The sequence below is a fragment of the Thamnophis sirtalis genome, unplaced genomic scaffold, assembly GCF_051295495.1.
Source record: "Thamnophis sirtalis isolate CommonGarterSnake01/CBP01778 unplaced genomic scaffold, rThaSir2_p1.2 scaffold_3, whole genome shotgun sequence".
In the NCBI taxonomy this organism is placed as follows: Eukaryota; Metazoa; Chordata; class Lepidosauria; order Squamata; family Natricidae; genus Thamnophis; species Thamnophis sirtalis.
The window spans coordinates 106969575-106987571 of NW_028261383.1; the positions used below are offsets into that span (position 1 = coordinate 106969575).

Consider the following 17997-nt stretch of genomic DNA (forward strand, 5'->3'; position numbering starts at 1 on the left):
ATTTGAGATAATTTAGGCTTTAGGTTTCTAGAGATGCAAAATATTTTTGCTGAAGCATCTTCATCTTGATAAAAAGAAAATATCCACTGTTGGATTTGAATCAAAATTTTATAGTGCCAGAATTATTTCAATAACTACAACCATTTTCACAGTTGCCATAATTGATCATTTGAAATCAATTACATTAACAAATCACTATATAAAACAATATATGATTGGGCCTATTGAAAATCACAGCATTATTCTTGCAGACAAATTTTCTAAGTAATTTTGATGTTACAATATTAAGTATAAATATTATTTTCAATATTAACAATACCAACATGAATAGTTCCTAAAGATTGAGTAAATTCTAAGGAAAATAATGTTAGAAGATGCAAGCACAGTGATTCATACCTTGACAAATTAGAAAACAAGCAAAGCTTCAGTTACAGACATTCTTGTCACAACCATAAATATTGCTCAGAGAAACTTTAATGTACCTTCCATGATTTAAAAACAAGCTCAAGTCAAGTTCTTAAAAACCTTGCTTTGCCCAGGCCAGAGGTGGAATTCAGCCAGTTCTGACTGGTTCTAGTGAACTGGTAGCAGAAAGTTTGAGTAGTTTGGAGAACTGGGAAATACTACTAGTCCTGTCCAATTAGGCAAAGGACAAGCAGGATAAATAAATGTCTATAAATTGCTACTTTTGCACACAAAAGTCTAAATGTGTGTATGGGATGGGAAGATGGGCTCTACTTATTACTGGGATGCAAATTCTCATGCTCCTATCTTAAAACTAAAGGACTATGAAGGAATAAGTTCACTATTCTACAGACCACTGGAAAGTATGGTCTGACATGCAATAAATTTATTGTACGTACTCTTCAAGCTGACCCGCTGAGAATCCCTCCTCAATTCTCTATCTACAATAAGTCAGACTAGACCAATGATGGCGAACCTTTTCGGCACCAAGTACCCAAACCAGAACTTGTGTGCATGTGTGTGCACCGGAGCTCCAAAGACCAGTGACTGGTGGGCACATGCCTGTTTTTTGGGCATTTTTTTGTCCACTTTCAGGCCATTTTTGACTATTTTTGGCTCAAAAAAACAGCCAAAAACCTGGCCTGAAAACAGCCCAGAAATTGGCCCCCAAATGTCTTGTTTTGGGGCATTTTTAGGACCCTTTTTATGCTGTTTTCCAGGCTGTTTATGGGCCAGTTAGAGCCCCCCCAAAGAAAATGGCCTGAAAAACAGCCCAGAACAACCTGTTTTGGGGGCATTTTCCAGCGCTCCAGAGCCTGCAAAGAGCAGCGTGCTGGAAACCAGAAGACAAGCTGGTGATGGCGCACCTGCCCACAGTGAGCACCCTGCGTGCCATCTCTGGCACGCATGTCATAGGTTCGCCTATGGACTAAACCATTCCTTTAATAGGAACTAAACGGCTGCTGGTATGTTATTGGATATGTATTGTCTAAGGAGAGAAATATCAGATAGTATTCCCTAATCTCTATTTTTCCTACTTTGATATTGCATTTTCTTAAGATTTGGACATCTAATCACAGTATGCGGCATCACAGAGCTTAAAGTACGGTATTTCCTTTTTTTGCGTAGGCCTTACAAAGACAAATTCCTTGAAGGATGATGATCTTTTAGCTCTTCAAGTTATTTTGAAGAGGATTGTCTGTCTAACTTGCTCTTTATTCTTACAGGTTCCAGGATATGTGCAATACATGAATAATCCGCAAAATAAAGCTGAATAGTATGACAAATAATAAGGCAATAAACAACGGTGTTGTAATTGCCACTAGAGAGCAACACAGCTAATAGACTTATTTTAATTAAAGTATTTAGGCAAATAGAGAAAGTTTATCTGGTGTCAGAATTATTGCAAAACTAATGCCAGCTTTACTTGGAAAAAGACAAACCAGCAGTGACATTTTTTTTAGGAAAGATCCTTTACCTTATAAATTATTTTCCAAAAGAAGGGTTATTTCTGTTTTTGATTCCAATTCGATTCAGTCTTGACTCCAGGCAATTACTTGGACAAGTCCCTATAGTTTGCTTGGAAAGATTTCAGAAATGATTTGCCATTGCCTGCTTCCTAGGGCTGACAGAGAATGATTGGCTCAAGGTCCTCAAGCAGGATTAAAATTCACACTTTCAGTTTCTAGCCTGATATCTTAACCATCACACCAAATTCACTATCTATAAGTGTGTGTGGAATTAAACCTCCATGAACTTCTTAAAGTAAGATAGGGATCTATTTCAAATAATTGGCTACTAAGATTGTTGAAGAACTAGAGATCAAATTGCCAACATATGCTGGACCATGGAGAAAGCTAGGGAGTTCCAGAAAAACAGCTGCTTCTGCTTCATTGACTAGCTAAAGCTTTTGATTGTGTGGATCATAACAAATTATCGCAAGTTCTTAAAGAGATTGGAGTACCATACCATCTTATCTGTCTCTTGAGAAACCTATATGCGGGTCAAGAAGCAACAGTGACAACTGGAACCGGAACCACTGATTGATTCAAAATTGGGAAAGGAGTCTGGCAAGGCTGTATATTGTTGCCCTGCCTATTTAACTTACATGCAGAGCACATTATGAGAAAGGTGGGGCTAGATGAATCAAAAGTTGGAATTAAGATTGCTAGGAGAAATATCAACAACCTCAGATATGCAAATGACATCACTCTAATGGCAGAAAGTGAAGAGAAACTAAAGGGCCTCTTGATGCAGGTGAAGAAGGAGAGTGCAAAAGTTAGCTTGAAATTCAATATTAAGAAACTAAGATCATGGCATCCAGCCCTCTGAATTCCTGGCAAATAGATGGGGAAGAAATGGAGGTAGTGACATATTTTATTTCCCTCGGCTCCAAGATCATTGTGGTTGGGGACTACACTCAAAAAATGAAAAGACACTTGGTCCTGGGGAGGAAAGCTATGGTAAATCTAGACAGCATACTAAAAGCAGAGACATCACCCTGCCAACAAAAGTGTGCATAGTCAAGGCTATGATTTTCCGAGTGGCAATGTATGGCTGTGAAATTTGGACTATAAGGAAGGCTGAGTGCTAAGAATTGAGGCCTTTCAACTATAGTGCTGGAGAAGGATCCTGCGAGTCCCTTTGACTGCAAGACGATCAAACTGGTCAAGCCTAGAAGAGATCAACTCTACTGCTCTTTAGAAGACCAGATCCTGAAGATGAAACTTAAATACTTTGGGCACCTAATGAGAAGAAAGACTCATTGGAAAAGAGCCTAATGCTGGGAACAATTGAGGGCAAAAGAAGAAAGGGATGACAGAGAATGAGGTGGCTGGATGGAGTCACTGAAGTGGTCAGTGTGAGCTTAAATGGACTCCAGGGGAAGGCCTAGAGGAGCGTTGTCCAAGGGGTCGCGATGGGTCAGATGCGACTTTGCAACTAACAGCAACAACAACAAGAAGAAGATTGTTGAAGTTTCTAGGACATCCAAATGAATACAATATAGTTTAACCAACATAAATAACAAGCACATTTGACATTGTTGAATCTTTCAGATCATCTTAAAAAACAGTCATACAGAAAGCACATCCTGACAATTCAACTGGGACATTAGTATAGACCTCATGTGACAAAGATGAACTAAATAGACAGAAAACACAAGAATCAGAAAATCAAAACACTGAATGAAACCATTTAGGTCACTGAATATAATACTATTTCTCAGTGTTCAATATAAAACATCCAGGGAATGGCTGCCTAGCCACCACTTGAATACATCATGTCTTTAAGCAATTTGTGCACTGTAGAAGTTCTCTAATTATTCAGGAGTTTTTTATAGCAATCCATCATATATTTATTGAGGCATTATAAAAATTCATAAATAAATATTTAACATTGAACTGTGAGTTCTCTTATCTCTTGTAATAATACTTATTTCCTTTTGCTACCCATCAATATATTCTGCAGAATGTTGTATTGTATATTATCTTACACCCCTGATTTTGGGAACAAAGGTTCAAAATTCTCATCATTCTAATGAAAGTTGGGCTACAAATGCAATATCTGAAAAGTTTACTCTCCTGTGCTATCAAACTACATGTTAGCAGGCAAGGCAGAGAATCATAGGACAAAAAACTCATCAGGTGTGTCAAATCCCTAATATTCAAAAACCATGTGGGAAAGCAGCACACGCTGACTTAAGCACTAAAGTATGGATGCTTTAATTAATCCAGGGTGAATTTAATTGCTTTAGCTAAGTAGAAATTGGGTTAAAAATGATGCAGAGCGTGCTGGGATGTCTTAAAAATCATGACATATGAGTTGGATGAATCGATAAATTAAAAGTGCACAGATGTTTTAATTAAACCCAAAGAAGTTAACAAAGATCACCAGAGACTTTTAAGCCTATGATTAATTCAATTCATTTTAAATACCTGTAGAGATATGAGGAAGCCTCCATTTTGAGCATTATAAAAATTCCCAATCAATAAGTGCTTAAGCTGCCCAGAATATTTTTTAAAATGACAGAAAGTGGTTCATTGAGTATAAGACCTTCCAGCACAGGCAGGACAGAAGCAAGTGATATGGAAGGCAAATTTGGACAAATCAGTTACCTACAAATGGTATCAACCAAGAAGAGAAATAGCGACCTTGTGCAGAAAATCATTATTTATACAATGAATGTCTAGTATTCCTGAATGCTTATCAGTTTCTGTTTGGTTGTCTTAAATCAAAATGTTACAGAGTAACTGGCATTGTCTTATGTATGAAGGTTGTAAAGTACAGCACTTCTTTTTTATTAATTGTTGTATGACAGTTATGATTGAGTTATAACCTTAAGATATATGCAATCCTAAGTTTGACTTAAATTTTTTTAGTAATAAAAATTAAGTCAAACAGTTAAATTTAGAGTATTATAGTCATACAAATGAGTAATAATGATAACACACAAACACACACACACACATATATATGTATATGTACTAGTTTGAGGATATGAAATTTTATACAAACTGCAAATGAGGACTGTAAGAGGAGACTTAAAAGTATTTGTTATTAAATATAATCAATTTTCATTTAGAATATGTTAGAAAGATGAAATGTGATTGGATGATTTTAGGAGGATTTAATGGAATGCTATTATATAGTTTTACCCCAAATTTAGGATATTTCGTACAAAAGGATGTAAAAGCAATTTATAGTCAAATGAATGTGTAATAATTATAATATTTTTATATAATATACTGGATTGATGATATGAGAATTTGTTTGAAATGAGTTGATAATTTGTGATCTTACATACATTTGAAAGTGAGGACTATGGAAGTGATGCACAAAAACTTTACAACCAAACAACATACTGTATGTGATTGAAGAAGATTCTGTGTGTTATTTGTTGTCTGTCTTTGTCTGACCAAAAAAGAAAAATATTCTTAAAAAAAAATAAACAAGAAATGATATACAAAGATTTTTGGGTTTGCGGAAATACCACCCAAAGAAAATAGAAATTAAGAGCTGGAAGAGAGACCTGCAGCAATAGAAAAAGAAGAGAGGAAATGGAGGGAAGGAAGAGAGAAGGTGAGGAGAGGAAGATGGAAGGGGAAAGGAGAGGCGGAGAGAGGGTAAGAAGGGGAAGAGGTAGAGAGAAGTAGGGGAGAGGTAAGGGAAGAAAGAAGGGAAAGGAGAGGAGGAAAGAAGAAAGTGGAGAAGGGAGAGAGGGAGAGAAAGAAAGAGAGGAGAGGAGAGGAGAGGAAGAGGAGGGAAGAGAGTGAGGAGGAGAGGAAGATGGAAGGGAGAAGGAGAGAGGATAGGAAGGGGAAGAGGAAGAGTGGAGGGGGGAGAGGTAAAGGAAGAAGGAAGAGAAAAGAGGAAGGAAGGAAGTAGAAAAGGGAGGGAGGGAGAAAAGGAAAGGAGAAGAAGGTGGTGTCAAAATAGGCGAGGGATGGTAAACAAAACAACCTGAATGGAATATTACAATTCTATAAATGGAATGGCAAATGTATTAGAATTATGAATGTAAAAAAAGAATAATAATTATGTGAATTAGAGGACAAAAAATAAAATAAAAACTTTATTTTTAAAAAAGATATATGCAATCCTTTTCTCTTACAACCTGAAACATCTGGTGTGAAAAATATGATGACACATTAAGCAATAGGAAAGGTAAACTTCCAGAACGTAGTATAGATAATGCTTCTGTACTGTACAGTTCTTTTTAGTAAATCACAATTTAGAGATGAGATGCACTGGTTAAACAAAATGGTGTGATTCTTCAGTCTGATTCTTTTATCTTTGTCTGTTTTTCCCCATAGATACTCCTGGCAGCCTTAGCTGCCTTAGTCTGACTCAGCAGCATGGCACAAAATAGTTTCTCGGCTTGCCTCAGCTCTGCGCTGCGATGCAACAAGAAGCTCCTTTGTACTGTGCTGCTGAGCTTTGTTGGGGTTTCCTGGAAAGCTGTTTGCTCAGCCCCACCCTGACCCAGCAGCACAATGCAAAGAGGCACTTTTGTGGCACAAAAGGCTTCCTAAGGTATCCCAACAGCACAATGAAAAGGGCCTTCACAACATGAAGTTCAGCCGCGTCCAGCATTCAGTGAAAAGCTGCAATCACCCAAGCCCCAAGTCCCATTCACAGTTGCCCTCGCCACCCTACACTGTGAAGCCCTGTGCTGCCCCAATGCTGCGTGATCTGACCGTCACTATCTTTTTTCTTCCTCTGCTAATGTAACATTCTTGCCCTGGCCCTTAATGAGTAAATCATGTGGGACCATCTTCTCTAAATATTGAGGAGACAGTCTCCCATGGCCAACTGCTGCCTCATAAAGCATCATGCCAGACATATTTGATCAGCAGCAGGAGGAAAAAGACAGTGCAGGGTATCAAGAACTATGAAGTGCAGGGAGTTCTAAGGATATACTGTACTGTAGGTAGGGGAGACAGATGGGGGAGGAAGATGCAACACCTCTGCAGTCATAAGTGCAAATGTCTATGGAGATTCTCAGTCATCCAGGTCATGGTTGTACCAAAGGAGCTTTTTTTCAAAAGGCAACTGGACTTTCTGGTTTTTCTTTGAAGATGTTTTACTTCTCATCCAAGAAGCTTCTTCAGCTCTCTCACAGCTCTCTGAGCTGAAGAAGCTTCTTGGATGAGAAGCGAAATGTCTTCCAAGAAAAAGCAGAAAGTCCAGTTGCCGTTTGAAAAAAAAAAAAACCTTTTGGAATTATGTGTAAATTGCCTACATTTTGAACATGGGGTGGTGCGCAGTGGCCCTAACTTCAGACACTAATTGCTTGTTCAAAATTGACATAACTTAGGTCACTGAACTAATGGTGGTAAGTCAAGGCCGAACTTTCTCTGGATGTTATTACAGTGCATTCAATTAAATGAGGATGATGGACAGGAGAAATCCAGGCTAACATTTTTACTGTGCTTTGTATTTGCTTGGTTTAGAAGGAGCAAATTCCACATGCAACGAAGAAATATTTCTGGTGAGCGTCATGGCAATGTCCCTGATGAAAGGGATGGTGTTTAAAGTGGAGATCAGTGGCTGGATCTTGGATCCTGGCTGGATAAATCTCTCCAGAAACTCCACGTGCACTCTGGACAGCTGCTCCTTGTGAGGAGACTAAAAGAATTGAGACTTTGCATGAGGCTTATGAGTGACTAAGAGACAAGGGATAAAATCTAAGCTCACAGTCATAATACAGCCTTTTATGGACCAAAAGCTCGACCAAGCCTCATTCCTTAATCACCTTTGTGGTTATTTTTATTTATTTTTTTTGCTTTGTAAATATCAAGAGCCTCTGGAGCTGCCAGTTTTTATTGCAACCATTAAGTGGCTCTACTTTTTAAAGAAAGAAAGAGGTTTTTTTTAAAAAAACAACTTGAAAGAATATTTCTGAAATAAACAGCAAAAGGGTGCCTAGAGTGCTTATTCCGGAAAGTTAAAAATTGACCAAGGATCCAGATAGAGTTGGAATTTAAAAAAAAATGAAATTAATTATAAAAAATCCTTCCCATGGGAAACTGGAGTTGTGTAAGTTCTTTGAAAAAAACATATAATTCCAAGAAAAGTTTTTCCCCCCTATGATTTAGAATAAACTATAAAGTAAGTAGCATGTGAAATGCAAGTTAATCGCTACCTTTTGCACAGTCTGCTCCATGGTAGCCAGGAAAACAATGACAGATTCCGGATACACATTCGCCATTCCCATGACAATTGCGTGGACAGTCCTGTACAGAATCTGAAAGACAGACATCACTGATTTGTCAGTTATTTCTCCAGGTAACATTGCTTTTGATCTTCATGCCTTCAACATCTGAAATTCACTTCACAATAATTAGAAATGGCCCAAACAAAGAAGAAAAACTTAACACTTCTTAACAGTTCATTTTCTAAATATTACTAAAGACTTTCTCTGTTTTTCTTTTTCTTTTTTGGTCAAGTAGCTATTTCCTCTCGGTGGGGAAAAAAAAATTACTGCACTTGAAGGCATTTAGCAGCCCTATTTTCCATTTGAGGAAATGCAGAGGCAGAGAGGTCCCCTCTGTTATATAATGAGTCCAAATCGCACATACACAGCTAGGGGTCTCTTGTACTAATGATTAGAATGAGCCATTGTATTTTTGTAAGCGGCTGCAATTGTGTATTATGACTCAGAAGGGAGTCTCCTATATATGGTGTGATTTCTTTTTATACTGAATGTAGCTTTTCCATGTAGTAATTATTGTAGCCGGACAATAATTCTATGAACAAAACATGCTAAAGTGGCAGCTTTGAACCATGTTTTCCATAATCTCTGGACTGGAAACAGCCACAATACTGCAGCATTGGTCTGTGTTATTAATACTTTTGCTTTTATTTTGTCTGTGCATCTTCACCGATATATGTGTGGCAAAGAGAATCAGTATGCTGAGACAAGCTAGAGAGCTACAGTGAATGTCTCTGTATAAGCCTTGACATCCTTTAACACCTGAAAAGGAACAGAAATCTGTTGGAGTGCTAATGTTTCCTGTTATGCATAGCTGGTGCATCAAACTGTATATTGCAGGCATAATGAAAAGGTCCAATGATTTCTTTCCAAGGAGACCAAGCTCTGATGAAATACTGGCAACTTTGAAATCTTTCACTATTGAAAAATAACTTTTGTGGTTTAATTTCTCAGACAGTTTACTTTCTTTTTCATCTCTCTCTCTCATCTATCTATCTATCTATCTATCTATCTATCTATCTATCTATCTATCTATCTATCTATCTATCTATCTATCTAACTAACTAACTAACTAACTAACTAACTAACTAACTAACTAACTAACTATCTGAATATAGTTTTGCACAAATCAGTCCATCCATCCATCTATCTTCTATCTATCTGAATAGATAGTGTTGCACAAATCAGGCCCTATACTGAAAAAAAGAGTTTCTCTGGCCTTGCACTCCACGCCCATTGTCAGGCTTCTTTCGAACAACTAACAAACTACACAATTAGACTTCCAAGGGCACACATTCTCATAAGTACATTTAGTTCAGAAAAGTTAATGAAGCTATTCTGTAAGAATTCCAGTGACTAGTGCACTGAAAATAATTTTTGTGCCTTTTTCTTCTCCTAACTTGGTATTATAGACTTGAGACCATGTTCTTTTAGGAGGGAATAATAATAACAATAACAACAATAATAAATGAAATATTTATACTGAAAAAAATATTTTAAGAATGTATATCTGTATATCTCTATAAACACACAATCATTGGTATAGAAGGAAAAGTAGAAGGTAAAGAATACCACAATTTTTGTTCAGTGAGACACACAATAATTATCAGGATTTTTATATTAATAATAAAAAATGATAATGTAAGGAAAAACTTTTAAATTAATTGATAAAATTATAACCATTTTCTAGTTCTCACAGATATATAGAACAGTATTTCTGTATTTTTATATGTATTTAGCTGAAGAATAAGATCTTTTGACATTTGTTCTTTTATTTAATATTGCTCAATATTTCAAATCTCTATATATGGCTTGATGGTGAAGGTAATTGATATGTGTCAAAGAACCTCTGAACTGAATAAAATACTGTACTTTTCTTCCTTTTCAGGCAATTACTATCATTGTACCATCAAGAAGTCTACCTAACTATTATACCTATTACTTTGGACTTGTTCATAAACTGTGACTCTGTTCCTGGCAAGACTTTCCACTATAGCTCCATGGAAAGAAATGTTGCAATTTTAAAATTTTGCATTTCTAGCAGATTGCTGATTCTATGACTGTATGAAGGTATTGTGACAAGGACTGGATTGTATATATTTCAAGATGTATGATTTATATGGGTATACAATTCTTATACCTCTCCTATCTCTTGATTATTCTAACTCAAGGTGGTTTACATGTATGCAATATTTCAAAAAATAAAACTCTGTGAATTGCTAGCAACATATCTATTTTATTTTATTATTGTATTTTATTCTGTTTATTTTTTATTTTTATCATGCCTTTCATTTTTCTTATATAAATAATACTAGTACTAAATAATATCTAATGTTCTTTTTTCCTTCTATTTCCCCCACAACAGCTCTGTGATGTAGCTTGGACTGAGAGAAAGTGACCAGCCCAAATTCACCCAGCCGGCATTATGCCTAAGGTGGGACTGAATTCATGATCTCCCAGTTTCTAGCCTGGTGCCTTAATCACTACACCAAGCTGCCCAAAGTTGTAAAAGATTAAAATGAAACTGGTTAATACTCTAAAACAGTAATGGCGAACGTTTTTCTTATGGCGTGCCCACTCAATCTCCCCGCCCACCTGCATATGCACGCATGACTCCTGCCCAGGCTCCGTAGGCTTTCCTGAAGCATGAGGAGGGCAAAAACAGATTCCTCTGATCAGAAACGGATCATTTCTGAACTTCTGGTTGGCCCCGTTGGGGCCGTTTTTTGCCTTCCCAGGCTTCAGGAAAGACGCCGGAGTCTGCAGAGGAGCTGATAGCAGGTGTGCCACCAAATATGGCTCAACATAGCCATAGCTCTAAAATATTCTTCTAGATATTGCCAGTATTAAAGAGTTTTAAAAGCTAAGGGAGAACCTATTTAATATAACACAATATTCCCCAGAGCTTATCAGAGCTGAAGTCCAGCTAGAGGTAGCAAAATCACTATGCCTGTTTGAAACGAAGACCCACCAAGGTTGAATAAGATATGTCTGAATGGTAGCACATATAATTTAATCATGTTTTATAGCCAAGAGTGCACAGCCACGGCATCCTTACCCAATATGACAGTACTGAAAGAAACCACTTCTTTATCTTTGCCATCATTGTAAAAAGCAAGGTGCCACAGCCCCACATCCAAGTACTGAACAAATACAGCTTCATTTTGAACTAGGGTCTGGATACTTCGACGTTCACGAGGAGACTCCACGACACTCCATTTCTCTTTCCCATCTAAACGTTCCATAAAATCATACTACGGGAGAGAACAAAAGAAAAAAAAATATACTTGCTATACTTATGTTGCATAAAGAATGACACAAATGTATTAGAATGCTTATTTGCAGTGGGGAAAAATATGATGCAGAAGACCTTTTTTTTTTTTTTTTTGGTTAGAGCAGGCAACATTGCTGAAGGACTAAATCTTCACAGGGTTTAAACCCAGTAACTAGGTCTCTCTCCCTCTCCTACTCATAGTGCCCAGAGATTCTAGTTGTACAGAATACAGAATAATAAATTGGAAGAGTCCTTGATGTTCTTCTAGTCCAATCCCCTGCCCAATCAGGAGACTCTATACTATTTCAGACAAAGGCTGTCTAATCTCTTCTTAAAAACCTCGATGATGGAGCACCCACAACTTCTGGTGGCAAGCTGTTCCACTGATTAATTAATTGGTTTCAGGACATTTCTCTTTAATTCTAGGTTGGATCTCTCTTTGATAAGCTTCCATCCATTACTTCTTGTCCTTCCCTCAGGTGTATTGGAAAGTAGGTCAATCCCTTCTTCTTTATGGCAGCCCCTCAAATATTGGAAGGCTGCTATCATATCATCCCTAGGTCTTCTCTTCATTAGGGCTAGCCAGTTCCCTCAATCAAAATGCAGCAAAGGAACTATATCCATCTATCAATGAAGGCAAGCAAGTAGGCATATCTGCCCAACACAAATCTGATACAACTGGTTATAGAAATTCAGATTATATGCCCCGTCACTGATTAATGCTATTCAAATTCAATACATGTAAAAAGAAACTTAATTAAAGAGCAACAGGACTTATTGCATTAACAAAGCAAAGCCTGTTTTCTGAAGAACAAATATCCCTTATTTTACAACGTTTAGTTTCATATAATTTCTTAACTATACCTGATTATTAAATATATAGAGCTTAGTTTTAGGCCTACATTGAAGGTTTCCATACTGATTTATACAATTAGTATAATGTGTTTAAATAGCCAATTGTGTCAAGAATGAAAACCAACTAGGATTCTTCTGGGAGAAAAACAATTCCCAGCATTCCAGACAATTCAGTCCAAATGAAAGATTTGCATATGTACATTCACACTTAAAAATGACAGGTTTTTCTGCCATCTGGACAGCAATTATTTTTCCAAGTTATCTATCCCATTAATCTAAAAAAAATAATTTTAAATGCAGATGACTTATATTCAGTATATCAGTGAAAAAACCTGCTAGCAGAAAAATGTATTCCAGTCTAGGTAGTACGGCATTTTTATGGAAAGTAGATATAGTTCAATATAGCATCACATGTCCTTTCTCTACCACACTGAAAATGGGACATGCCTATTTCACATCTGTCTATTACTTCTCTGTGCATTAATTTTTACAAATAAAGTAATAGCATTTATTACTTGACCAATACATTCATAAATATATGCTAAAAGCACACAAACTTTCTCATTGTAGCAAGGCTTTAATACAAATACAAATACAATAACAGAGTTGGAAGGGACCTTGGATGTCTTCTAGTCCAGCCCCCTGCTTAGGTAGGAAACCTTATACCATTTCAGACAAATGCTATCAAACATCTTCCTAAAGACTTCCAGTGTTGGGGCATTCACAACTTCTGGAGGCAAGCTGTTCCACTGATTAATTGTTCTGTCAGGAAATTCCTCCTCAGTTCTAAGTTGCTTCTCTCCTTGATTAGTTTACACCTATTGCTTCTTGTTCTATTCTCCAGGTGCCCTGGAGAATAGTTTGACTCCCTCTTCTTTGGGGCAACCCCTGAGATATTGGAACACTGCTATCATGTCTCCTGTAGTCCTTCTTTTCATTAAATTAGACATAGCCAGCTCCTGCAACAGTTCTTCATATGTTTTAGTCCCCAGTCCCCTAATCATCTGTATTCCTCTTCTCTGCACTCTTTCTAGAGTCTCCACATCTTTTCTATATCGTGGCAACCAAAACTGAATGCAGTATTCCAAGTGTGGCCTTACCAAGGCATTATAAAGTGATATTAATACTTCATGTGATCTTGATTCTATCCCTCTGTTTATGCAGCCTAGAACTGTGTTGCTTTTTTGGCAGCTGCTGCACACTGCTGGCTCATATTTAAATGGTTGTCCATTGGGACTCCAATATTTCTCTCACAGTTACTACTATTGAGCAAGGTATCACCTATACTGTACCTGTGCATTTCATTTTTCTTGCCTAAATGTAGAACCTTACTCTCACTCTACAACCACAGATGTTATTAAACATATCTGTCAGGAGGAAAGGAAGGGGTTAAAGGCATAGTTATATACTTTTGCAATATTTCTTGATTGGTATAAGATATTTGGAAGGCTCCCGCTCTCTTGCCTCTCAGAGTTTATTGCTCTTTAGGTGGTTTGTGAATTGAAGGTCAACATGGAGCAATGTAGGAATGAAACTTGACATTTTTCACTGATAGCATGCTGCTTTGCTTGGATAGTGCTGATAGACTCTTCTGGTCTTCTGCATATGATACTGGTTCTGTCCCTCAGATAGCAGGCGGACTCAGCAGTTGGCCAGATCGAAGCAGGAACACACAGAGGTGCTAAAATGATTTGAACTGGCTGAAGCTACAGAGACCTGGTTTTACGCCACGGCAGCAACTGTGTCCAAGAAGATACAGGAAGCTTTCAGTGCTTTGCACTTTCAACTATACCGCTGCCACAACGACAACTCATTAGAGCTGACTTATTGAAAAAGGCTGCTTAATCATATGTGCATAGAACCCCAGGAATAAGAGTACTGTTAACAGAATACCCTGTGCATTTTTTATCCTTTTCACACTGAGATGTCTAATCCACAGCTTTTATTTCCTTCCCATTATTCCCAACAGGCAGTAGACAACTGGATGGATAGCTGACATGGATAGTGAAAAGGTTGGCTTACATGGAAGATAAATAATCTCCCAATCTCAAATGATTCCAAATGTGGATGTGGGGAATGACTTTGCAAACTGAAATGACATAATGGAGGATATTGATTATGCTCAGTATTAAGAACTGGACATAAAAATTCATGCATCTTTTATCTGTGTTAAATATGATGACAACATGAAAGAGGAGTATCGGATCTTTTTCAAAAATTAATGTTCCTTTCAAATTGTATTATTCCTGTTATTAATGTGATCCAGTTCTCAGACATTTTTATACAACTGTAGTGAAGTATCACAATGAATGTCAAAACTTAAGATTAAAGAAAAATATATTTTACAATGCCTATTCATTAAATTTCAGATGCTGAATGAAATGGAGATTTAGAGGATATTTCTTTTGCTCCACAACGTAGGAAATACAGTGAGAAATGGCTTTAGATAGGACATATAACTGTATGTGGCCCTGAAGGTATGACCTCATCCTATTTTACAAGTGAATCTCAAAATGCAGAGGTTTTATATTAGGTATTTAGGGTTTAGGGTTCAATAGACTTTATTTTGTATTGCTCACTAACTCCTTTCTTTTATTTTTTGTATCTTAATTGAAAATTGTTGAGGAATTTCACCTGGGAAGAATTTTATGTCATATGGATCTGACAATGTTCTGTGAACCAGAATCCCTGAGAATATGTATTTTTCTGAATTTTGCAATGCAATTCTCAGCTTAAAAAAAGAAAGAAAAGGAAAGGAAAGAAAACTAATGTAACTATATTAGTAAAAAAGTCATATAGACAAAAACTGGGAAACAGGTATACAGTAGGAAACATATATACCCCAAAATAAAAGTGAATTTATAGGCTTAACTGTTTCTCTACTCATTTGTGGTAATAAATGTACCAGGCCCTACTTTTATTTTATTTGTCATCCTTCATTTTTATAATGCTCAATATCTGATAAAAGTGGAGTTTATAAAAAGTTGGATACTTGCTTTGCCTCTGAATGGATATCTACTACAACTTTTTGAATCCACCTGAACAATACAAGGTCTACATCTGTTCAAGTGCAGTTTTATCTTTCTGTAGCCAATTTTTCTGGTATGAAAAAATACAGAAGAATTAAAAAGAAAACTACAAATGATTAGAACAGAAAATATCCAGAGTTACTATTTTCAGAAAGAACATGCTTCTTCTTGACTTGTTTAGTAGAGAAATTCTTCACAGCTTTGCCTTAGACAAAAGTTACAAAAGGAAAACAAGATCTACATACTGTTATATATTTGGGTAGGGGCGTAATGGCTCAGTGGTTAAAGATGCTGAACTTGTCAGCTGGAGAGCTGACAGCCCAGATTCAAGACCCGAGTTTTGTGCAATAGGGTGAGCTCCTATTACATGCCCCAGTTCCTGTCCACCTGGTAGGTAGAAAGCATGCAAATACAAGTAGATTAATAGGTATCACTTTGGTGAGAAGGTAACAGCATTCTGTGTGCCCTTGGCATACAGCCATTCTGACCATATAACCATGGAAATTGTCTTTGAACAACATTGGTTCCCTTGGGCAAAAAAAGGAGATGAGCACCATGTCCTAGATTTGGACACAACTGACAGGGAAACCTTTACCTTTATATATTTTGTAAGCAGTTTAGCATAAAAACTGCTTTGCTTTATTGCTAGGCTAAAACATAGGAAACATATCATTGTATGGCTAACCTAGAATGGTTAATTCTCAGTGGTAGTTACAATGCATGACACTATTTATTTATTTTTAAACACGCCTAAGCTCTATATGTGAACTTTACATTAAAACTAGATACCCTCTAAGTAAACTCCAAACTCTCTTTCAACCTTATGTGCTTTTTTTGTATTTCTTCCTCAAATATTATACTATTGAATGCATTAGTTTATTGAACATAAAAAAAATCTTGCAATGTATCCGATGATAAGTGAAAATATTTTGAACTTTCAGTTGCTTTATTTATAATAGGGAAGGAGAATAACAACATCCAAAAGTAAGGATGAGCTGAATTTTTATCCCTTGAGGTGATTTATAAACTTTAGTGATTTGTCTTTATTGTTAAAGTAAACCAGCTACAGACAGAATTCAAGGTCTGATTTTGCTTCACCACCTGTCTGGCTGGCTCATTACTTTACATTTCTCTGTTCTATTCTATTGAACTTCTGATAAAATGTATTTCCTAATGAACTGTTTTTACAAAATGTTCTTGGTGAAAATGTCACTTTCCCCCTAAAGCCAGGCATAAATGGATAAAAGTGAAAGATGTGGACCACACAGTGATTTCATCTCTGAAATCAGAAACAAGCTGTATACTCTATTGACATGGAGAATAGATCTTTGAATATATTGATAATCAGTTCTTACATCTTAAATTCAAAAAGAAAGTTTCTTTCAAATTTGGCTTGGGGAGGGTGACCTTATTTCATTTTTATTCAATTTCCTACAACTCTTCAGTAAAAGTATACCTCTAGTCAAAAATCACATGCTAGAAACAAAAAAATAAAACTTCATATGAAACTGCTAGATGATGAAATTAGAGTTCAAAATTGATTTAATGAAGTTTCTTCCATTATTTTGGAAGGACTTTTCAATCTGTCTGTCTGTCCTCTTAAGATTTTAAGTGGTATTTCCATAAAATTCCAAGTTTACTCCAAATTCAAAGTTATTTATAAATTGATAAAAGTTTTCAGTATATAATTCAACACTATGTAAACATCTTTAATGTGGTTACTGAGTTGTTAAACCTTAAAAGTGTTTGTGTCATTAGACTTCCTTTCATCTAGCTTGTAGTAATGCTCATGAAGGGAGCTGTGTGTGTGTTATCATCTTTTCCAGAGGACATAAATATATCTAGTTACATTTCTCACTTGCTTTTATTTGATTATAAAAATATGTTAATACACCTGAGATATTAAAAAACTCAATTTCCCTTTATTTTACACCTTTGACTTGTTCCAAAAATGTATCTTGCTTCATTGGTGGTGGTAGGGGGAAGAGGATAAGAAGGGAAATAAGACAGAGTGAGTAATCAGTAACTATTTCTATGGCTGTTTATATCACTATATGTATTTAGAACTACTCATGAGCAGCTGCTCTTATCATAGAAGCAGGTACAATCAAACCTAGACTTCTCAAACTCTCAAACTGAAACTGTTTGCTCCATGCTTCTATTAAGGGATGAGTAATTCATCTATAAATTATTGGAGTTTGCATTTTCTATGTTTATGTCTTCTTCATGCCACACTTAATAGGCTGTACTGCTAATTTGAGGAATTGGTGTCAAACAATAATGTATAAATGTGTGGAATGAGATGTAGCATTTTAAAATAATTCAGGTTACTAACAGGCATCTCAAACTTTTGAAGATGCAGTGAAATATATTTTACTTTGAGGTATTGTGAGTCCCAGGTAAACTTTTAAAATAAGAGGACAGATAAAATGTAAATTTTATTTTGTTTGTTGTTATTGTTGTTGCTTTCTTTGAAGGTATGTCACATCTCTAATGATTATAATTCTTATAATTCTCTTATAATTCTTGTTTTTGTTTAGTCAAGGCATGTATCACCTCGGTGCATATCCTATTTTCTCTTATGACAATACTCTTCATTCTTTTATGCAAAGATTCATAGAAACTTGTCTTTCTTTCTTCTGTCTAATGACAAACATACT

At 36.3% G+C, this 17997-nt stretch overlaps 1 protein-coding gene across 1 annotated transcript in view; it reads right to left on the bottom strand.

Moving 5' to 3' along the window:
* Window positions 1–17997, bottom strand: part of TENM2 (teneurin transmembrane protein 2) — a 928661-nt gene that overhangs the window by 164960 nt on the left and 745704 nt on the right. The window contains exons 10-11 of the mRNA XM_087709674.1: window positions 11238–11433; window positions 8111–8212 (exon numbers count right to left, since the gene is read on the bottom strand). Of these exons, the coding sequence (XP_087565800.1) occupies window positions 8111–8212; window positions 11238–11433 (298 nt within the window). The remainder of the gene's footprint in view (window positions 1–8110; window positions 8213–11237; window positions 11434–17997) is intronic.